We start from the raw sequence: 24,504 nt of genomic DNA on the forward strand, positions 1-24,504 counted from the left end.
CTAAATTAATATCCTGAAATATAAAAACAATGATTAAATCTCACAATCAAGAATAAGAACAAGTATTTATCATATAATTCAAATAGTAATAAGATCTGTCTTAGGTTTCATCTCCCTTAGGTATTTAGGAAGTTTAGTTCATAATAATGGAAAACATCTCAAAATTGGGAAAACAACAAAACATAAAGAAACCCAAAGAACTTCAAAGGAAATTGAATGGAGATCTTCAGTCTTGAAGTAGATCCTACTTCCGAGCTGATTCTTATGGCTGTCCTTGAGTATTTTCTCCTTTCTACTCTGCGTCCCCCCTTTAATCCTCTTCTAGGGTGTTTATATAGACTTTGGAATGCTTCAAAGCCCTCAAAATTAGCCTTTCTCAGTAGAATTAGACTTGGGCTCGATAGGGACACGGTCGTATGGCACGCCCGTGTGATGGTGTTCAGGCCTTGTGTGATTTTGGGTTGGTTTTTAGTCGACACGGCCATGACACATGGGCATGTGGCCTGCCTGTGTGTATCACACGAGCTTGTGGTTTACCCTTGTGAAAATACCTAGGCCGTGTGAAATACTGAGATAAGCCCATTTTGTCTTTTTTGGCTCGTTTCTTGCTCTTTTCACCTTTCTATGCTCACCTGAGCATAAAAAAATGAAATTAAAGGATTAGGAGCATCAAATTCACTAAAATCTTATGATAAATTATCCAAAAATATGCCAAGCATGGGATAAAAATATGTATATATTATGGCTTATCACCATGTAAATTCTCCAGATTCCCTTTCTATCTATGTAAGGGGAACTTTCGTTCCTTTTGATGAAGATCATATTAATGCACAGTTTGGTCTTGTAGGTGTCCAAGACGAACACACACCGTTTGTTAACAGTATCACTGTTGAGGATTTACCCTAGGTATTAGATGATTTATGTATCGGACGAACACGATGGATTATTTCCAGTTAAGAGTTCATACTGTTGAGAAGGCTTTGTTGAAGCCTATTGGGAAAATATGGTATCATTTTTTGAGGAGCCGACTTATGCCATCTACACACAATACAATTGTTTTAAAAGAGAGAATGCTTTTACTGCACTTTATTATAAAAGTGAGAAGAATTAATGTCAGTAGGATCATTTTTTAGGAAGTAAACTGGTGTGCTGAGAAGAATGCTAGCAACTTAAACTTTCCCTCACTTATTACTACCCTATGTTGAACCACCCAAGTCCCTCTCAATAAGGATGAGGATGCCACTCCTAACAAGAGTGGACTGGCTACGACTGTTTTTGCCAAGATTCAAGGCACTGATGCTACCAGGGCAACTGAGCATAGTTAGACCATTTCCGCTGCTATGTGTTCTCCCACGGTGGCACGTTTAATTTCTCGTAGCTCTTTCGAACAACAATATTGCACTTCTTAAAAGCAGTTGGAGCATATAATGTCCCTTTTTGAAATTCAGCAGTTTCACTTGGCGGAAGAGATTGTCTGGGCCCAGTAGCAGCAAGCTCAATATTTGGCCTATGTAAAGAGTACAGATTTGGCTCTCAGGAGATCTTTACAAAAGAATTTTACAAAGCCAATGCCAGACTTTCCTATCTTCCCCACCACTTTTGTGAACCCCAAAAAGAGGAAATGGTGATATAAAGTCAGTGCCCGAAAATCGACTAGTCGGCCAGATTGAAGTATCTACATGCTAATCCAAGCCAGCTAGGTTTTGTATTTCTTTCATGCAGTTGGCATTTCATTTCTTTTGCTATGGAATTTTTTGTACAAATTTCCCTTTTGATTGTTCTTTTATATATCTGGTGATGCATTGAAGACAATGCATCCCTTAGGTTTAAGGGTGTGTTGTACATTTAGGCTGCATTTTATATTTAGTATGTATGATAATTTTAGTATAGTCATTTTAGTATAGTTAAATCTATTTTGCCACTGCAATGTAACTATTAAATATTATTTGCCTATAAAGTGTACAATCCGTACTTATAATGTTTGATGATGAGCTTAGATTCTTCAATACACCTAGAATATGTGACAGTGGATTTTGTGAATTTAGCTTAGGACTGGTTGCTTGGAAATCAATTTCTAAAAATGAGATGTCTTATACTCAGTTTTTCCAAATTATAGTGAGTATCTTCTAATGAACTTAGGGACTTTTGAAGCCAAATTTAGTCATATTGCCTCAACATTATTAAATAAAGAACATTAGGCAATCTAATGCTTAGAATTGCCAAGTAAGTCAACACCACTTTATTTGTTCCATCATGTTGTTGTTTAGAAAGGTGAGTTTAAGTAAGAGTGTGTAATAAAAAGTAAATAAATTAGGGTTACTCTGCTGTAGTAACGGGCTAAGTAGCTAAGGAGGTAATTGTTTGGTCCATCCATATTCTAATTCAATAGCCTTAGCTTCAAAAGTGATTTCTATTTAAATTGTGACATGATTGAGTACTAGGTAATTTGGTGTATGCTCCATTGTGATTATCAAGTCAAAGAATTTTGTGACATGCTAAATCCCCTAATATACTAATATTCTAAAAAAACACAAAAATATAAATGGTTTATACATTTCAAGTATGCTTAGAGCAAGAGTAACTTGAGTTTAGGTAACAAATAAACTGAGTAAATTAAGAGATATTTGCTATGGCTAGAAAACACGTACTACTTAGGAAATTTTATTTTTAGGAAGTAATTTTCTATACTACTTTTGTTAAACTGAACCTTTAAAACTTGAACGAGTTTTTAAGAATATTGCTGAGAGCTGATGTATATAAAGATCTTCGTATAGGTTGATAGTACAAGATGGGTATGATAACTCTTGAGGACAAGTAATAACTCAGGTTTGGGGGTGTGGTAACTCTTGAAAAGAGTTATATTTCATACCTTTAGACCTAGCTAATAGCTTGTACTTGGTACATTTAGTTGCATTTTAGGACATTTCATTGGTATTTTTATCATTGCATTAAGAGCTTGGATTGTGTTTAAATGTTAGGTACTTTTAATTGCATGTGGAAAGGGTGTGTTTGTTGGTTTGGCAGGTGTAGGATGTCAAAAAAGAAATAAAGGAGTGAAGGTTTTCTGGGGAAAAAGATTGGATAGTTTTCCAACTCAAATGTCGTGGAAATTTCAAGAATATGACCGAGTCAACACTCGATGCTTACCAGTTTCAACTCAACCCGTACAAAAAAAATATGCCTAAAAAAGAAGAGAATATATCGTGGGTGTTGGAGTTACCCTAAGAAGAAAAGCTTATGAAAAGCCAAAGGAGTAAACCCTAGAAGGTGTAGAGATCCGGAGGCAACAATAGAGGGTAGCGGCTGAGTAGAGATGAAAGGAGGAAACCAAAAGCAGCCCCTCTCAGCCACCACAGGACACTGTTCTGCTAGATTGTGGATTGTCTTGGAGAAGCCATCTTTCTAAGTATTTCCATTTTGTCTTAATCTACTCTCCATGAATAGATTTGATCAAAATGATGTTAGGTGTTATCTTGAACTTGAATTTTTATTGCTAGCCCATAAGCTAAATCTCATAGGGTTGGGATTACATGATGAAATTTTTATTTTCGTTAATGGTTGAAGCATATATTTGATTTAATCTATTGTTTCATTCAATTGCTTTTATTTCCCAATTGTATGTGTACATTCTCTAGAAATAGGTGAGTGTGCAATATGCCCATAAACTGAATCTAATTTTGAAAAGGTTAGATTAGTTGGATTGGAATTGAATGATACAAGTGGGTATTCGATCAAATACTTGCCGTAGACTCTATACATGGAGCAGCGTTTGTATAGAATGAAGAAAAAATAAAGCAGAGTACTATACTAAGGCCTATAGACACAGGCCAGGTAACTTGAGATTTAGCTTTGAAAAGAAATAGGTCACCTGAGGTCTTTTCTTAGTAGTAAATTAAGTAAGATTTTGCTGAGGCATTATTGAAAGTAAGGGAAGATTCTTAGTAATCCCAACCTTCCAAATCAGCATCATAGACCCTTAATTATTTATCATAGTATCATTTCCATATCATTTTATTTATTTATTTATTCATTCATAGATTATTTATTTAATTATTCTCATAATTTCCATTGCATTTTTACTCTTTCTTTGCCTTAGCATATTTTAGTATTAGTCAATATACATTTTGCACATATCCGTACTACCATATATTACCACTACGTACTTAAACTTGGTTTTGCCATAACATTAATCATAATTCATTATAATAACTTGAGCACTTTTATACCTAATCTAGTCCCTGTGGAGATGATCTAACTTATCACTTTATTACTTGATTCAACATGTCTACTGGAACAATTCACATACCATTTCACCCAACATCCCTTCCAATTCAATCGATTTAAAGGAAGTCTGGTAGTGGATATAACCCACTATTTCTTCCCTACCATTTCCTTTTGACCGAATGTCTACAAAGACTTATAGTGTGTTTTTCCTCATGTAGGAACATTTCGGGCTATGTTTTTTATGAAGGGTCGATCAACACCATTCTGGAAAACTTATAGTTTTAGGAACAAAACCATCGTATGAACAATTATTTATAAGAGTAAGTTCTAAACGGATGATTTAAATTAATTTGTTAATCACACAAAGTGTGTTAAAGACAATTCTTTAATAGAGAGTCACCTTGATAATAGATCGGTATTCCATTGGTTAATATCAAGTGTAGACGTTCTTTAGAGTAGAGTTTGACATCAGATCTACTAATAGGTGTGGGTCTAACTCGATGCAATTTATATATATTATTAAAATGCTTATATAAAATATTATTGTTTGATTTATGTTTTACACAAAAACTTCAAGTATTCTAAAATGGGAGATTAAATCCATCAAAACGGACTATACAAGTAAGTGTTTAGAAGTAAGTGTTTCCCAACCAACTATTTTGTGAAAGCATGTTGTGTAACACCCCAAACCCGGCCTAGACGTTATGACTGAATTTGGTGATGTCACATGAAAAGATTTTGAAAACAGGTTGATTTGATTAACTAATCATTTATAAAACCTACATAACTTCGTGTTTAATACATAAAACATAAGTTTAACAGTTTATTTGCCAATTACTTATTACAGTGGAAGCTTTAATCATTTATGTTTGAAAACGCATTCGTGTTTTTAGGAAAATCATTGTTTGCATAAAGTCGTTCTTTCTAATAAAATGTTTTACTGAAGCAATTAAATCAGAAATGACTAGTTAAAAATCAAAGAGTCCAAAGAGTCCCCAAACATTACGACTCTCAAAACAATTACCAAATCATAGATAAACCATAAGTAAAAGACTTTAAGCAGTTTTATGAATATGTGGTCACCACTGAGTCTCGCTGCATCGAACCGCCTAAGATTGTAGATTACCTGACAATCAAACAAGCAGATGTGATTTTACGTAAACTCAGTGTGTAATCCAACACAATTAAGCATGCAAGCATATAATCATCAAATACAGAACCAGAACAGATTCTGATACAGACACATGTCTTTTTCAGATACAGTAGCAAAATCAGATACAGATATGCATAATCTTACCTCCATCCCCACACACCATCTTTGTCTATCAAATCACACCATATGGGGTTAAAAAAAAGCACCCACCCATCCCTACATACCACATCGTGTCATTAAGAAACATATCAGATATAATACGCAGTCAAGATGCCAAAATACATGTGTTTAACGCCGATCAGAATACTTCCTCCTCATATACAAATCCCAACCCAAAACAAATACAGAGCATACATACAAAAGGTAACAGATAGATCATGCTTAACATGCTTATATAAACAAATACCAGGTATACATGACATAATCATACTCAGAACAGTGTTTTAGTCTAACAGATCACATAGTTTTAGGGTTTAGTAGGCCTTTACCAATCCTACGGTAGGCCCAAAGTCGATTAGAACGACCCATTGGACCTAATAAAAATTCCAGTATAATGGCCCCACATGCTCGTGTGGGCCCACACGGGCACACGCCTGTGTAGCCCACACACCCAGATTGACCTTCCCCGTGTGGCCCACATGGCCTGGCCCAGATTCCACACGTCCGTGTGCCCTATACGCCCAGATTGGTCTTGCCTGTGTGGCCCACATGTCGCACTCGAGCCATTACACGGTCATATGTTGCACACGGCCATGCCTTCGTCGACCACATGACTGTGTACTCGCACACGGCCAACCACATGGGCGACATACGCCTGTGTGGCGTCGACAGTTTCATTTTTTGGCTTTTACCAAAGCTTTCTTTTCTACATTTCAGGTACACACCTGGTAATGATTTGATGCGAGAATTATCCCGAGCCTTTTAGAACCTAAAAACCAACATAACAATGCTCAATTTCAGTCTTTACAACCGATTAAACTGAAAACCCGAAATGAACCATAACTTAGATCAAGCACTTACCACTTACTCCAACACTCCGAACGATTAACTATGATCCTGTAAGAGTAGAATCACGATCTTCTCGACTCGCTACTGCCTAAAACAAAGGTATAACCCCAATCAACACTGTGGAAAAAAACTACAAGTTGCGGAATAGGAAAAACCCCACCTACGTGTGACGAAAACAAGAATGTCGAAATCAAATGTGTGACAGCCGATAATGGAAAGCGGAATCAAAAGGGAGAAAATGAAAAGGAAAATGATAGGGAACAGAGGTCTAACATCATTTTTTCATAGAAAGAGGGAGAGAAAATTTTACAAAAAGAGAAGATAGCAATTTCTGATAACCCCCAAATCCCATATTTTTCTCTCACTAACCCCCTCTCTTAGATTTTCAATACAACCGAAACTTTATCAACTAGCATAGAAATAATAAACTCCCTCGCTCGCACAAGGATTCAAACATAGGACCCCCAACACACTAACACCCTTACCACTTGAACCAACAGGCTTATTCTAATGTAGATTTATAGGCAATTAAATATGAGCCCACTGAACAGAGATAGGGCTTAATTCCAAAAATAAAAAAAATTTCCAAAGGTAGAGCTTGAACTTGACACCTCACACACATACCCATGACACTTAACCACTGAAGCAGTTACTCATTTGTGTCAGATATTTGCAGAAACAAAAACAAATAATTTAAGGTATTACAACTATACCTCTTAAAAGAAATTTCAACCTCAAAATTTACCTGATCAGAACAGATAAGGATACTATTGACGCATCGAGTCCGCATGTTCCCACATAGCCTCCTCAGTGCCATGATTCCACCATATAACCTTCACTAAAGGAATGGACTTCCTCCTCAGAACCTTAATATCATGATCCAGAATCTGAACCGGCTCTTCCTCAAAGGTCAAATCTAGTTTAACCTCGATTTCTTCAACAGAGATAATGTAAGGTGGGTCAAATCAGTACCCCTCAACATCAAAACATGAAATACATCATGAATACAGTCTAACTTTGGAGGTAGCTCCAAATGATAAGCTGTAACGCGCCAATTTTTGGGCCTAGAAGTATTGGGCCTTGAGTCTGGGTTCGGGTAGAAGACGGCCCGAATAATTTGGATGTTATTATTATTATTTTGTATGTTTAGTTTAGTAATTAAATAAATTGTGAAGGGTTTATTGTGACAACCCGAATTAGGGCCTAATCGGAATAGTGGTTTCGTGACCACAAATCCGAGATAGAAATAATTGTTTTATAAATATTTTGGGGTTTATGATATGATTGCATGATTGTGTGAAAATTTCGTGATGAAATTCTATGCCTAAAGTGTTTAAATTGAAAGTAGGGACTAAATCGAATAAGTTGCAAAATTTGCATACTAGAAATTTTAGTATGAAATTGTTTTGAAATATTTATTAGGAGGTCTTAAATAGCAATTCTACCAATTTTAAGTTCATGGACAAATTTAGGACATGGAAGGAATTTTGGAAAGTTTAGTAGTAAGGGTATTTTGGTCATTTTGAAATTAAATGAAATAAAATGGGAAAAATAACACAAAATATTCATCTTCCCATTTAGTTGCTGCCGAAACTTCACTCTCTCCATAGCTAGGATTCTTCAACTTTCAAGCTCCATAGTAAGTGATTCTAAGCCCGCTTTTAATGTTCTTTACGTTTTGGAATCCTAAGCTCGATTAAGCTTATGCTAGTAATAATTTAACCTAGGGTTCATATTTGGAAAAATACCCATAGGTGAAATTTGTGTATTTTGATGTTTTATGATAGAATATGAGGTTTTAAATTGTGTTAAATAATTTGTGCTACTCGGTTTTAAGTGAAAACGAGTAAAAGCAAGATAATCCAGAAAATACCTAATGTTCATAACTATATGATAGAGTGGGAATTTGATGTTGTTGTAGAAGAGAAAATGTTCAGCATATCATAAAACATAAGAATAAGGGCTGAAATTAAATTCCGAGCCTAGGGGCAAAATTGTAATTTTGTAAAAGTTAGGGGCAAAATGTAATTTTTCTACAATGTGATTTTGGATTGAAATAAATAGTATGAGTATTAAATGAGCTAAATGTGTTATTATAGATCAAGAAAGGCGCTGAACCGACCTCGAACTGGGAAAGAAAAAGTTTTGGACTAAATTGCAAAATTTCCATATTTTGCACCAAGGTAAGTTGTATGTAAATATTACAATAATTTCATGTACATTCTTATATTTCAGCCTATTATATAAATATACTAGCTGATGTTAAAATATAAATTGACTATTGGAAGAATGGAAATAAATACGAGAGAGAGATCCGGTTGAACATCTGAGAGATCGAATGAAATAGAGGAGCGTAGCTAGGTCACATGTATGATGCTGAGTGCACATCATGTGTACAAGAAAGCTACGAGACACCCTGTAGTAGCTAGGTCACATGCGTGATACGAGATGTATCCCATGTAGACAAGAGAGCTACGTGAAAGATAAATGTAGCTAGGTCGCATGCGTGATTCCAAGTGAAGGACACCATGTAGACAAGAGAGCTACGTGAAAGATAAATGTAGCTAGGTCGCATGCGTGATTCCAAGTGAAGGACACCATGTAGACAAGAGAGCTACGAGACAAATCGGCTAGGTCGCATGAGTGGTACTAAGTGTTCCCCATGTGTACAAGAGAGCCGAACTAAATGAAGTATGATGGTGGGTGTGTAGTCAAACCGTTAAATATCGAGGATTGATCCGAATTGTTCAACGGGATGGTTTTGTGGTGACATTGTGGTTTGGACCTACACTTATAGTGAATGAAATGTGGTGAAAATGAATTGTGGCATATACATATATACGATAAAATGAGGTTAGCATAAAGAATGTGTGAAAGAGTGAAATTAGTATTAAAACTGTTTTTAGATGGCAGCAGTGACGTGATTTTGAAAAATCACCAAAATAGGAGGAATATAATTAGAGGTTGAATGAGATGTGAAATTAAATCTTAATGAGTCTACTTTCATATAAAAGAAGCAGGGCAAGCAAAGGAATTCTATATTTTGAGATATTTACAATTGTAACTGACTTGCTCAGGATGAATACGTGATCCCCTGTTTCCACTTTGAAAAATCATTAAAATTGTACAAAGCAAACTAAGAAATATAGTTTACATGCCTAAATTCCTTATTGAGACTAGTTTTAAATACAACAGACTTCAGGGTTGTTTGAGTTATGTACTGAGAGAAATTAAATTCGTAGTGGACAGAGGTCAGGCCAGTCGAGCTGTGTAACAGGGAAACTTTAACTAATAAACTGTACTAATCTGCTGAACCAAAATTATAAAAAAAATTTAGCAATAAGCTTTATGAGTTTAGATTCAGGGAAATTTTACGGATATGAATTTCGAGTTTTGTAACTCGAGTTATGATTTATTTAGTAAATATGACACAGCAGAGACAGCTTAATCGAAGTGGAATAAGTAGTGAAGTTAAAGTAGACATACTTGAATTGTTGTGTAAACATGTTAGATTCTTAAATTAGTATTTACATACTACTTACTAAGCTATAAGCTTACTTCGTTTTCTCTCTTTTGTCTTATAATGTTCTCCAGCTTGCTCAGGAGTCAAGGATCGTGAAGATCTACCCGCACTATCATACTTTGGGGTATTTGAACTAAATGTTTTGAATTATGGCATGTATAGTAGGCAAAAAAAAATTATTTTGTTATGTGTCATATTTGTCTAGGTTTAAACTATTAGTTACAGTACTCGACCAGTTACTTTGTACAAGCCATAAAAGTTGGCTAATATTGTTCAAGATATATGTTATACGATGCATTATCAAATGGGATGACATATTTCTATCTTGGTATATGTTATGTTCTGGTAATACCTTGTATCTGCTCCTGACGATAGAACGGTAAGGGTGTTACATTTATGGTGTGGGAAAAAGGTCCAGGGCTCGACCCATGGCTTTAGTAAAATTCTTAAATTTTGCCTCTTAAGGGAATCTAGGCAGTAGGCCTTATTAATAATTTGGGTCTGAGCATGTTGGTGGGCCTTTAAACGGACCAAGAGTAAATTTAATTCGAGGCCATTCTTGAATTTTAATTTTGGAAGAGAGGGTTTTGGCGATATGGGCTTTTAAAGTTGAGGAGGTAAAATAGGATGGAAAAAGGTCTGTGGTAAAGTGGCAAGGTGGTGCCACTAAGTTCCTAAAAAAAATGGCATCTGGGAAGGAATTAAAGGTCCAGGGTTCAAGTTGCAAGGTAGGCATACGGTTACATTTTAATTTTAGGCATGTGTCGGGCATGTGATCACTTAAGTGAATTTCGGCAAGGGCCTTAGGGAGGTTGGGCCGATTGTTTTAGTTGATATTAGGGTTAGGTTCTTTTCTTTTTCGGTCTTGGAGAATTAGGGTTAGCCAACTGAAAGCTTTCACTGTCATTCATCCTTTCGAAGTTCTCACAAAAGCCGAAAACGCAAATTCCTTCTCCTTGGTGCCTATTTCTTCTTCCTCTCTTTTTCCTCCATTTTCTTTTTTCCTTTTTGCTTTTTCTTCTAGCCGAAACCTTCTGATCACCTTAATCACCTCCTCTGTCGATCCCATCCTCCACAAAACCTCCATAGTCGATTGCCATAAAAGTCGAAACCCCGAAAACTCACTTCTTGTGCCGATTTCTCCAAGCCAAAATCCTTCAGTTATTTTTGTTTTTTTTATCAACTTTCATCTTCTCTAAACCCTTAGTATCTATCGGCAACATTACTTCAAAGTTATAGCCTCAAATCGTCATCTTCTTCATCACTTAAAAAGCCGAAATACCATAGATTTAGGGACTTATAGTCGAAACTTCAGATCTCCTGGATTCGAGTTCTACTATCATTATAGGATAGATCTACATCAGATCTGTGTAGAAATCAAAGAGGAATAAGTGGTAAGTGCTCATCACCTCAGATCTAGTCTTATTTTACAATTTAGATAAGCCGAAGTCCTTAAAATCTAAGGAGGCTGTCGATTTGGGCATAGGGCTTTAAGGGTGTTTAACTGACGATTTCTTTTAGTGATTAGTGTCTTCTAGAGGTTTGATCAAAGGCTTGGATCTTTGGAACAACTAGACTTAGATCTAGTCATCAGTTTTCGAAAAAAAGGTAAGATTCTAAAGGCTTTAGGGCATGGTTCGAATATGGGTTGCTGAATATTAGGATTGGTTGTTGTGGGTTTCAACCTAAGAATTGTGGTAATCAATTGTAGGACATTGTAAGGGATCTCAGTAGCAGTCGTCGCGAAACAGGTGTGTATCGAACACCCTCTCATAGTTCAATTCGGCAAAAGTCGAAATGCTGAAATTTCGGTATTCCGCGGGCTTGTGAGTGTGCGAGTGCTCACAAGATGTTTAGAAATCATTAGATCTAAAATCACAAAGTGGTAAGTTAGTCGTGTGTGAAATTTTGTGCACTTCGGTAATTAGGCCTCATAGGCTAAAACTGGGCCCAATGGGCTTACGGGCTCATACGGGTTAATAAATAAAAATAAAAATAATAATATATAATATAAAAAAATAGGCAATAAGTATGTTCTTTTAGACTGTAGAATCGAAGCTGATTAAACCGGTAAACTGGTCATAAAACTTGAGTTAACTGGGCTTAAATGGCTAATGGACACTGTAGGGCCCATTAGGGGTTTTAGGGCCCAATGGCTAAGATTGTGAAATTAAGATGAATAAATTATTGCGATGACAAATGGGCTAGTAAGGACCGTAACATTCATGAGAACCCTTAAAACTGATAAAAGTACTGAAATGCCTGTATAGGTGGAAAGTTTACAGTTTTACCCTTAGGAGCAAAATTATTGATATACCCTTAGGGTTAAGGTTGACCTGAATGCATGTTTGACTCTTTTTATTTACTGCATGCCATGTTATTATTATCTGATGCATGGGACTGGGTTATTGATGGAGGAAGTACTGAAAGTGGCTTGACCACGATTGGAGGCTTTGCCTCAACTTATCGATATCTCGAGCTATATGTCGCAACCGTGGAGTGAAATTTGGGTGGGTTGAGCTATTCCCACATGGAGTGGAGGGCTGGTACGGTGGAATGTAGCGGTTGGTTATAGGCTGGGTTGGGCTTGCGTACACGAATATGTCTGTTCTGTTCTAGAATGGGCCTATGGGCCATACTGTTATCTAAAAAAGGGCTAAGGCACAGTTACTATATTCTGAAAAGGGCTTTGGCCCAGTACATACTGTTATCTAAATAGGGCTTAGGCCTAATGGGCTTGAGCTGACTTGGGCTTTGGATGGGTTTTCCATACACACTGAGTTTTCCAAACTCACCCCCTTTCTCTTCCATCCTTGCAGGTGAGCCCTAGTTTGTGGACTTGGAGCTGGGCGGGATTCAAAGTGGCCACGAAGATTAAATTTTTGGTTTTTAAATAAGTTTCAATTAGCTTCTTTTTAAATTTCGCATCTATTTTTGATTATTTATATTTTGGTTAAAGTTGTAATAAAGCCGCTTTATTGTTTTTATTTTGGGTTTTTAAATTACTTAAATCATTTTCAACTTGAGATTCACATCACTTAAATTGATTCCTTAAAATTGGTTAGCTCTAGGGCGCATTTTATAAAAGTTACTTATTTTCAAAATATCACGATAACCGAGCAAAGCTTCCGTAACGTAAATGTTTTCAAAGGAAATAAATATTTTAAATAGACTTAAACTTAATTTGTCGTTCATGGACAAGTATTAAGCTTAAAGTGTGGCAATGGATGTGTGCATGTCTAGGATTGGATCATGGAAGAGCGAGGTACTTAAGCAGTCTAATTGACTCACCTCCTTTTTTCTTGAATCCTACCTGGTGCATAGTATCCATTCACTTTAACCTATAATGAAATCATCCTTTGAACACTAAGCACAATTTTCTGGACTAAATATAGAAACTGTTTTTAGCACTTCGATGTGGTACGTCGGATCTGGTCACAACGTCTAGGCTGGGTTTGGGGTGTTACATATGCAACCGGTCCCACACGTTTTAGAATCCGATACGGCCCAATGAACCTAGGGCTCAACTTGCCTTTACGGCCAAATCTCAGAACCTTCTTCCATGGTGAAACCTTAAGCAAGAAGAAGTCCCCCATAGAGTACTCAATATCACACGTCTTCAGATTCGCATAAAGCTTTTGTCTATCAGAAGCCACTTTCAGACGATCCCGAATCAGTCTGACCTTATCCTCGATTTCAAAAACCAACTCAGGACCCAATACTCGACGTTCACCTAACTCAATCCAACATAACGGGGTTCGACACTTACGACCATACAAAGCCTCATAAGGTGCCATCTGGATACTAGACTGGAAATTGTTATTGTTGGCAAACTCAGCAAGCGAAAAATAGTCTTTCCAACTACCTCGAAAATCAATCACACATCTCTGAAACATATCTTTCAGAATCTGAATTACCCTCTCAGACTAACCATCGGTCTGAGGATGGAACACAGTACCAAAATCTAATCTCAAACCTAGAGCCTCATGCAATTTCTTCCAAATCGAGAAGTGAAGCGAGGATCCCTATCATAGATTACTGAAAGAGAAACCCCATGCAATCTTACAATCTCAGAGATGTAGAGATTTGCTAACTTCTGTAAAGAGTAGTCAGTCCGAACCAGAATGAAGTGAGCAGATTTGGTCAATCGATCCACGATGACCCAAATAGAATCCTTCTTAGTGGGTATCAAAGGCAACACACTAATGAAGTCCATCGTTGTACGTTCCCATTTCCATAAGGGAATCTTAATTGGCTGCAACAAACCCGAAGGAAACTAGTGTTCAGCCTTAACCTGCTAGTATGTCAAACATTGAGCCACAAAATCTGTAACCTCGTGCTTCAAACCTGTCCACCAGTACAGATCACGGAGATCACGATACATCTTATTGCCGCCGGGATGCATAGCATAAGGTCTACTATGTGCCTCCCATAGAATAGACTACCTCAGATTAGAATTGTTTGGCACACAGATCCATCCTCGAAAACATAACACACTATCACTATTTAACCTAAGATCAGTAGTAGTACCACTCTCAATCTGTCGAAATCGCAAGCTCAAAGACTAATCCCCTAACTGCTTATCTTGAATCTGATCAATCCAAGTTGGCTTAACTTGAAACTCGGCCAACAGACTCCCATCATTAAACGAACTAAGGTGAACAAACATCGCCATTAGATCAGACGTCGCTCTATGACTGATAGCATTGGCCACGACATTGGCCTTACCAAAATGATACTCTATGAAGCAGTAATAATCTTTAAGTAGCTCAATCCATCGATGCTGTCTAAGATCCAACTCCTTCTGAGTGAGGAGGTACTTGAGGCTTTTGTAATCAGTGTAAATAATACATCTCTCACCATACGTATAGTGCCCCTAGACTTTCAATGCAAAGACTACTGTAGCCAACTCGAGATTGTGCATCGGGTAGTTCCCCTCGTGTCTTAAGCTAATAGGACGCATAAGCCACAACCTTATCGTCCTGCATCAGAATGCAACCCAAACCAACATGCGACGCATCACTGTATACTACAAACCCCTTTCCAGATTCAAGCTGTATCAGAATAGGAGCCTGAGTCAGAACAAATTTGAGCTTCTCAAAGCTCCCTTACTGTGCACCAGTCGAAACGAAAGGGACAGCCTTATGCAAAAGCTTAATAAGATGAGTTGCAACCAGAGAGAAACCCTCCAAAAAACACCGATAATAACCCGCTAGACCCAAAAAACTGCAAATTTCAGACATGTTCTTAGGTTGTTTCCAATCTAACATAGCCTCAATCTTTCAACGATCTATTCGAATCCCATAACAGCCTTAAAAAGGTTAGTCTCGCAACCAAAACTCGCACTTGCTCAACTTAGAATAAAGCTACTTTTCTCGAAGAATCTAGAGCATAACTCTAATATGCTCATCATGCTCATCCTCGATCTTAGAGTAAACCAGAATGTCATCGATGAAGACCACAACGAACTGATCCAGATAAGGCTGAAACACTCAGTTCATCAGATCCATAAATGCTGCCAGAGCATTTGTCAATCCAAAAGGCATAACTAGGAACTCGTAATGCCCATAACGAATTCTAAATGCAGTCTTATGAACATTAGCTGCTTTAACCCTCAACTTATGATACCCAGATCGAAAATCAATCCTGGAGAACATAAAAGCCCCTCGAAACTGATTAAACAGGTCATCGATCCTCGAAAGCGGATATTTATTTTTTGTAGTCAACTTATTCAGCTGCCAATAATCAATGCACATCCTCATGGTCCCATCCTTCTTTTTAACAAACAGAATTGGTGCTCCCCACGGAGACACAGTAGGATGGATGAAACAACGTTCCAGAATTTCCTATAGTTGAGCCTTAAGCTCCATAAGCTTATTCGGTGCCTTTCGGTAGGTAGCAATAGACACTGGAGCTGTACTTGGAAGACGCTCAATCCCAAACTCTACCTCTCTATTCGAAAGCAAACCCAATAACTCCTCAGGGAAAACATCCAGAAAATCCCTTATAGTTCTGATATTCCCAACAAAAGAGTCCCCAGAACTTGAAACACTAATGTAAGATAAGTATGCCTCATGCCCTTTTCGAACCAGTTTCTTAGCCACAAAAGCGGAGATCACATTGGACAGATAATTTTGGCGTTCAACGTTCGACGTTCACCGATCACGACTACTTCCTTATAATCCTTAGTCCTCAGAACGACCCTGTTAGTTGCGTAGTTCAAACCAACCCGGTACTTGACCAACCAATCCATACCGAGAATTAAGTCGAACTCCCTAAACGAAAGCTTTATCAGATTTTCCAGAAAAATAGTACCTTGCAACTCTAACAAAGCATCCCTATAGAGTTTCCTAACTTGGACAAACTGCCCTAATGGACTCAGTATAGTAACCTCACTAGAAGTGCTTTCCACAGAAACCCCCAATTTTTCAAATATAGGGCTAGCTACATAGGAATGAGTAGAACCTATGTCTATCAAATCAATATATGGTACCTCAAAAATTAAGAACGTATCGGCGATAACATCTGGAGCATCTCTATCCTCTCAGTGTCGAGCAGTACAGACAAGTGCATGTTGCCTCGACTCTATTTGATTAGCACCTCTGCCTGGTGCTCTTTGTCCTCGACCTAAACCATTACTACCCCTAGCCGCTCCACGACCTCTAGTAGACTGCTGAGGCTGTACAGTACCCAGTGCTAACGCTTGCATCTGATTTGCCCACTGTGGGCAGTCCCTAATACGGTGCTCAAGAGACCCACACCTTAGACAAGCCCCAGTCCTCCTTCAACACTCACTCGGATGGCGCCTACCACAATCATTGCATGGCTGTAACCCAGTAGGAGCAACAGGGGCCCTAATACTAACTGGGCCATTAGATGTAGCCTTTTTCTTAGGCCTCTACACAGAACCTGAGGCTCCAAATCCCTTTTGTTCTTACCCCTCTCTCTGTTCCTGTTCTGGCGCTCCACATGCTTAACAACCTCAGCAATATTTTCCTTCTCTACTAATACCGCGAACTTACACTCCCTCTGTGAAGCAAACAGTACTTTCAAATTGTCCCTCAGATCATCCTTAAAATGGACACACCTCTTGTACTCTGATGCCACCATGCCTCGAACATAGTGGCTCAACCTTAGAAACTCGGTCTCATAATCGACCATAGACCTATCCCCTTGTGTGAGATTCATGAACTCACGTCTATGGGCATCAACATAGCTTGCCTCCAAATATTTGCTCTAGAAAATGGTCTTAAAGTAGTCCCAAGTCAAACGATCAGGTTGAGTACCCTCCTCAATAGTCAACCACCACCAATAAGCTTAATCGCAAAGCAGAGAGACTGCACCCTTTAGTTTCTACTCAGGAGTGCGGTCTAGGTCATTCATAATCCTCTCTGTGGCCTCCAACTAGTACTCGGCCACACTAGGGGCGACTCTAGTGACACCCCTTAATAACTTAGCCCCAATGGACTGGAGTCATTCAGTTACCGACCCTCGGCCCCCAGCTTCAAAATGGGGTTTAGCGACCCTCTCCAAAATCCTTAGCATGACTTGTGACAATGTGTCGTCCCTAGCCGAGCAACTTTGAGACCCAGTCTCAGTAGCAGGCAATACTAGCCTCTCACTCGTGTCTAGATTTGGCATACTACCCAGAGAGGAAGACTCAGCTCGAGCCCACTACGGCCTCTTCCATGGCCACGAGTACCACATCTGCGAATTCCACGAGCACTCATTGTCAAATCCAAGTTTTATCTACATTAAAAATTTTATGCATCAGTTTTAGTATTTATTAACAGATATTTTGTGGACAATTTCTCAGAAGTTCAGAAGTGTTTTCAGAGGTTTTAGTCTTCTAACTATCTCAGTACAGTTTAAAATAGTACTAACTATGGTGTTTCAGAATAGTTTAATCTAAGTACAGAGGTACTTCCAGGATCGGCACCAGAGACTTGGTGTACCACACACTTTCCACTCTTATTCAAATTATTTAAAATCCAATACTTTTTAAACAAAATTTTAGAACCTAAAATTCATAGTTGACTTTTGTAACCTGGCTCTGATACCACTAAATGTAACATCCCAAACCCGGCCTAGACATTATGGCCGAATTTGGTGATGTCACATGGAAAGATTTTGAAAACAGGTTGATTTGATTAACTAATCATTTATAAAACCCACATTACTTCGTGTTCAATATAGAAAATATTATTTTAATAGTTTATTTGCCAATTCTTATGAGAGCAGAAGCTTTAATCATTTATGTTTGAAAAAGAAGTCGTGTTTTTAGAAAAATCATTATTTGCATAAAGCCATTGTTTCTAATAAAACGTTTTACTGAAGCAATTAAATCAGAAATGACCAGTTGAAAATAAAACAGTCCAGAGAGTCCCCAAACATTACAACTCTCAAAATAATTACCAAATCATACATAAACTATAAATAAATGACTTTAAGCAGTTTTATGAATATGAGGTCACCACTGAGTCCCACTGCATCGAATCGCCCAAGACTGTGGATTACCTGACAAACAAACAAGCAGATGTGAGTTTATGTAAACCCAGTATGTAATGCAACACAATTAAGCATGCAAGCATACAATCATCATATACAGAACCAAAATAGATTCAAATACAGGCATCATGTCTTTTTCAGATACAATAGCAGAATCAGATACAGATATGCATAATCCTACTCCCATCCTCTACACACCATCTCTGTCCATCCCATCACACCATGTGGGGTTAAAAAAACACTGACCCATCCCTACACACCACATCCTGTCATTAAAACACAAATTAGATATAATACGTAGTCAAGCTACCAAAATATAAACGTTTAACACCGATCAGTATACTTCCTCCTCTTATACAAATCCCACCCCAAAACAAATACAGAGCATACATACAAAATGTAACAGATAGATCATGCTTAACATGCTTACATAAACAAATACCAAGTATATATCACATAATCATACTTAGAACAGTGTTTCAGTCTAACAGATCACATAGTTTTAGGGTTTAGTAAGCCTTTACCGACCCAACGGCATGACCACAATCAATTAGGAAGACCCGTGCAAAAATTTCAATATAATGGGCCCACATGCTCGCGTGGGCCCATACGGCCGTGTGGCCCACACACCCAGATTGACCTTGCTTGTGTGGCCAATACAGCCTGGCCCAGATTCCATACACCCGTGTGTTATACCCGTATAGGCCTACACACCCAGATTAGAATTGCCCGTGTGGCCCACACGGCCACAATCGAGCCACCACATGGTCGTGTGCTACACACAGCCATGCCTTCGTTGACCACACGGCCGTGTAATCGCACATGGCCTACCACACGGGCGACCACACACTCATGTGGCGTCGACAGTTTTATTTTTCAGCTTTTGTCAAAGCTTCATTTTTTCTTTTCGAGTACACACGTGGTAATGATTTGATGTGAGAACTATCTCGAGCCTTCCAGAACCTAAAACCAAGAAAACGCTCAATTTTAGCTTTTACACTCGATTGAATTGAAAACCCAATATTAGCCATAACTTAGATCAAGCACTTACCACTTACTCTAACACTCCGAACGATTAACTACGATCCCGTAAGAGTAGAATCACGATCTTCTTGACTCGCTACTGCCCGAAACAATGGTATAACCCTAATCAACACTTAGAAAAAAAACTACAAATTGTAGAATTGGAAAAAAACCCACCTACCAAGACGTGTGACGAAAACAAGAATGTTGAAAACAAAGGTGTGACAGTTGACAATGGAAAGCAAAACTGAAAGGGAGAAAAGGAAAAGGAAAATGGCAGGAAACAAAGGTCTAACATTAGTTTTTTTATCATGAAGAGGGAGAGAAAATTTTTCAAAAAGAGAAGATAGCATTCTCATGAAGAGGGAGAGAAAATTTTTCAAAAAGAGAAGATAGCAATTTTTGATAACCCCCAAATCCCATATTTTCCTCCCACTAATTCCCTCTATCAAACTTTCAGTACAACCGAAACTCTATCAGTCAGTAGAGCAAACAGGGATTCAAACACAGGACCCCCAACACACCAACACCCTTACCACTCCAGCAGGCTCATTCTGATGTGGATTTACAGACAATTAAATATGAGCTCACTGAATAAAGAAAGGGCTTAATTCCAAAAATAACAAAATTTGCTAAAGGTAGAGCTTGAACTTCAGACCTCACACACATAGAGCTTGAACTTGGGAGCTCACACACATACCCAGAGCACTTAACCACTGAAGTAGATACCGATTTGTGTAAGATATTTACAGAAACAAAATTTAATGATTTAGGGTGTTACATGTTGTGTGGGTATGTTTATTACTGATTTGAAAATCATGTTTTTCTCATTCTCATTTTATGTGACATTATGGCATAAATGTTGTATATGACAATTAAAATGTGATGTTTTGATACATCGAGATAATGTGTAAATTGCATGTCAAAACTTGCCTATCTGATACTATTTAAATGATTGGATGAACATGATTCACATGCCTAAAAGTGAAATTATGTAACAAAGTGAAAATATGTTTATTGTGGCCATATCACACGCATGGGGTGGGATATGTGTAAAGAGAAAGTACTAGTAGTTTATCTGCATTATTCACAGCTTGTCTGTATTACTAGCAATTTATTTGCAATATTGGCAATTTGTTTGTACTACTGATAGTTTATTTGCATTACTGGTGGCTTGACCACAAATTGGAGTGTTTAGATGGACGAGTTTTGGGGAATTCGATTTTGGATTGTAGCGTTGATGGGTAGAATGCTTTAAAATAAATCTGCATAACTATTTTACAAAAATTGCATTGCCATGATCATGTCCATAAAGATAATTGATTATTTTACATGATGCTTATTTTTTTATTGATTTTTATCTGTTAAAGGACTCACATTGGGCTTTAAAAGCTCACTCCTTTAGTTTCATAATCTTTCAGGTAATACTCAGACTTAGGACTTGGACTTGACATTTGGTGGAGCCTCTCAAATGGTTTTTAATGAGTTTATAAACTATTTAGATGTTATTTTGGACTTTGGACATTAGAAATTCTTATTGGGTTGTTTCTTTAATTTACAACTTTAAAATGCTATGAATGCATGCTTGATGAGATTTCAAATATTTAAAATTATTGAGTTTATTTAAATTATGTATGATTTTACTCAATTTTAAACATGATTATAAATTTTTATTTTCTAAGAATTTTTAAAGTCTCTTGCAAAAGGTTTTTACCTAAATCATTTCTAATAAATAATTAAATTGCAAATTCCTTGTTTTTAATATCCTAAAATGACAACACAATAAAATACTTTTTTAAATATTATTGTTACTTAAAAAAATCAATCAAGATTTAAATTTTAAAGTTTTTTGTAAAACAACTAAAACCTAGTTATTTTCAATAAGTAAAAGTTTTTCAACAATTTTAATGCAACTTCTAAGATTCAGCCATAATGTCTAGGCCTGGTTTGGAGTGTTACAGCGATACTAGATGGAATAAAGCTAGCTTGGGATAAAGGAATCAAGCACTTGATAGTTGAATGTGACGTCACTAATGCTATTGAGTTTATTTCATTGCAATATGTCACTTTGTGTCTTGTTAGCAATATTAGAGGGTTGTTGAGTCATTCACAGAAGATACGTATTAATTATATAGCTCGCAGGAATAATATGGTGGCGAATATAATGGCTACGGAGGCCAGGCTGTGGTCGATTAGTCTTCACATTTTTATCTATCTCTCGAGTTTATTTTAAGCTTCAATTGTAGATGAGGCTTGACCGTAAGGTTTCGTGATAGGTTTTAAAAATTTATAATTAATCATTCTTGAAATTAACTATTATCGCGATTTAGGCAAGTGTACCTATCGAACAGTAGTATAGTTTTAGCAAGACCGGATTGTCGAACCCAAAGGAACTAAAAGTACTAGTAATGACTGTCTTTTTATTATCTAGCCTAAGAATAATGGGGTTTTCTTTTAATTAACTAATTATCTAAACTAAGAACGCACAGAGAAAAGAATTAGGGAATTGCTTTTAGGAAAAATCGATTGACTTAAGACAATACCTAAGGAAAAATCCACCTAGACTTTACTTGTTATTCTGGCTCCGAATCAGATGATTTATTCATTTAGCTTGTTCTGTAGAGATCCCTAAGTTATGTTATTATCCATATTCAAGACTAATAACGTCTAATCCCTAGATTGAATAACCGAGACTTTTCTTTAATTAACACTCTAGGGTTGCATTAACTCGATCTATGGATCCCCTTATTAGGTTTCACCCTAATCCAGAAAAATCTTGTCACACTATTTTTAGGCGCGCAATCAACTCCGCTTAATTATGAAAAAAGTACTCTTAGACAGGGTCTATTCCTCCTCTGAATAAGTGCATGTCTTGAATCAGTATCCTGGGATATCAAAATAAGAATTAAGAACACATAATTAAGAACAATTTAAATATTTATCATATGATTCAAAAAATAATAACAAGATTCGTCTTAGGTTTCATTCCCCTTAGGTATTTAGGGGTTTAGTTCATAACTAAATAAGAAAACATCTTAGAAGAATAACGAATACAAAACATAAAGAAAACCCAAAACTCCTGAAGGGAAATTGAGGAGAGATCTTCAGCCTTGATGATGAATCCGGCTTTTGAGATGGATCAATCGGCTTCCTTCGAGTAATTCCTTACCCCCTATTCTTCCCCTCTTTTTCTTCCTCCTCTAGGGTGTATTTATAGGCTTTGGAATGCCTAGAAGCCCTCAAAAGTGGCCTTTTCAAAATTGGACTTAACTTGGGCTCGGTAAGGACACGCCCGTGTGCGATTACTTCAGGCCACGTTCGAGCATGTTAAAATGGCACGGGCGTGTGCTATACTCATGTGAATCATGCTTCAATTTTGCCAGTTTGACACGGCCGTGTGGTCAGCCCTTGTGAAGAGGTCTAGGCCGTGTTGATTTTGTACTTTGGCCAATTTTCTCTGTTTTTGGCCCGTTTCTCGTTCCTTTCGCTCTCTTATGCTCTCCTAAGTATAAAACATGAAATTAAAGCATTAGGAGCATCGAATTCACCAATTCTAATGAGAAATCATCCACAAAATGCATTAAACATGGGGTCAAAATATGTATAATTTACGGTTTATCAAACACCCCCACACTTAAGCATTTGCTTGTCTCAAGCAAAATTCTCAACTCATAATCAAAATAAATTCTTCTCAACTTACAATTCCTATCGATAATATCTCAGAATAATCCATAGGTAATCATACATTGAGAATTCAACTAAGAAGAACATAAAAGTTTCAAACATTCCAAGTTGAGTATTTAATCATGCAAACATAGGTGTTTCTCCGCATCTAAGTAATTACCTTTGATTCAGAATATCACAGAGGTTCACATCCTCACTAAAGATTCACTCAAATCACTCAAGGTGTTTAAGGAAAATAAATGAAGCACTCAATACCCAATAATAAGAAGCCATTACCATAGGCTTGCATGAAAATCAAATCTCCACCACCATAATTTAAGATGATAGATCAATCAAAAGGTATTTAGAGGGTTGCAACGAGGCTTGGTTAGGGGGTGTCGTCACAAGCTAAAAGAAATGGTTAGAATCGAGATTGAATTGAAAAATTACGTAACTAGAAAAAGTGTTAATCTTTACTTGCGTACAACAGAGCTTCTTCTCAGAATATGAAATTACAGATATGTATACATAGTTTTGTATTTTTTTTTTAAAAAAACATGTTAAAATAATATAGACTAACTATCAAGAACAAATCATAGCTAGGCAATCCATTCAACTCAAATCTCGACAAAAAATAGGGATTAATTTAAGGGATTTCAACAATAATGGGTTAAAGGTTAATATTAAGGGTAATACAAGAAATGGCTTGTTAGGCTCAAGGGGGTTTACTAGGGGTTAATCGCGGAGGTAGGCTTTTCATGGCATGAATAGGTTAATCTTAAGTGCCTTAATCATTTTGACATATCAAATCAAATGGTGTGGTCTCAACATGCATAATCAAGCAAGTTCTAGAATAACAGTTCAATACTGATGCACTTAAAGCAATGATAAAAGTGAGCATGAAAGAATTAATAGATGCTCAAAAGGCTAAAAAATCTCACAAAAATTATGGATTTTTGATGTTTAGACTCGTGAATTCCAATTCAAAGTAATACCTAGACTTGGGGAAACAACCTATAATTTTAAATTCTTAAAAATCAACTTATCATGCTTGATTCTTTAATGTCTTAAAGTTTAAACAATCAATGCATAAATGCCTATGTTTTAATTCAAGATATATCGATCAAAATCATAAATCAATTAAAATTTATCCTAAATATGATATGAGAGCTTTTCAAGAGAACAAGGTAATTATTCAGGGATTTTTCTGATAATGAAATAAATACCCCTCCACACTTAAGATGTACATTGCCATCAATGTACAAAGATAGATATTAAAATATAAAAATAAGATAAGAAGAGAAGTGAAACTTCCTGTATTAAGAATGGATGATATTCTTGGATTGACGAGATCAAGTATTGGAGATAATTTTGGATGGTAAGCTCGACTCTGAAGGTAAGC

General features: G+C 37.0%; 1 protein-coding gene across 1 annotated transcript; it reads right to left on the reverse strand.

Moving 5' to 3' along the window:
- Positions 1 to 6,425: 6,425 nt before the first annotated feature.
- Positions 6,426 to 14,313, reverse strand: LOC108451086 (uncharacterized). Its single transcript, XM_017748818.1, has 4 exons — positions 14,242 to 14,313; positions 13,948 to 14,004; positions 13,463 to 13,795; positions 6,426 to 6,473 (listed from the first exon to the last, which is right to left on the reverse strand). Exons 1-4 carry the CDS (start codon positions 14,311 to 14,313, stop codon positions 6,426 to 6,428), a joined length of 510 nt encoding a protein of 169 aa, XP_017604307.1.
- Between the last annotated feature and the right edge of the window lie 10,191 nt (positions 14,314 to 24,504).

Source organism: Gossypium arboreum, chromosome 9 (genome assembly GCF_025698485.1).
Source record: "Gossypium arboreum isolate Shixiya-1 chromosome 9, ASM2569848v2, whole genome shotgun sequence".
In the NCBI taxonomy this organism is placed as follows: domain Eukaryota; kingdom Viridiplantae; phylum Streptophyta; class Magnoliopsida; order Malvales; family Malvaceae; genus Gossypium; species Gossypium arboreum.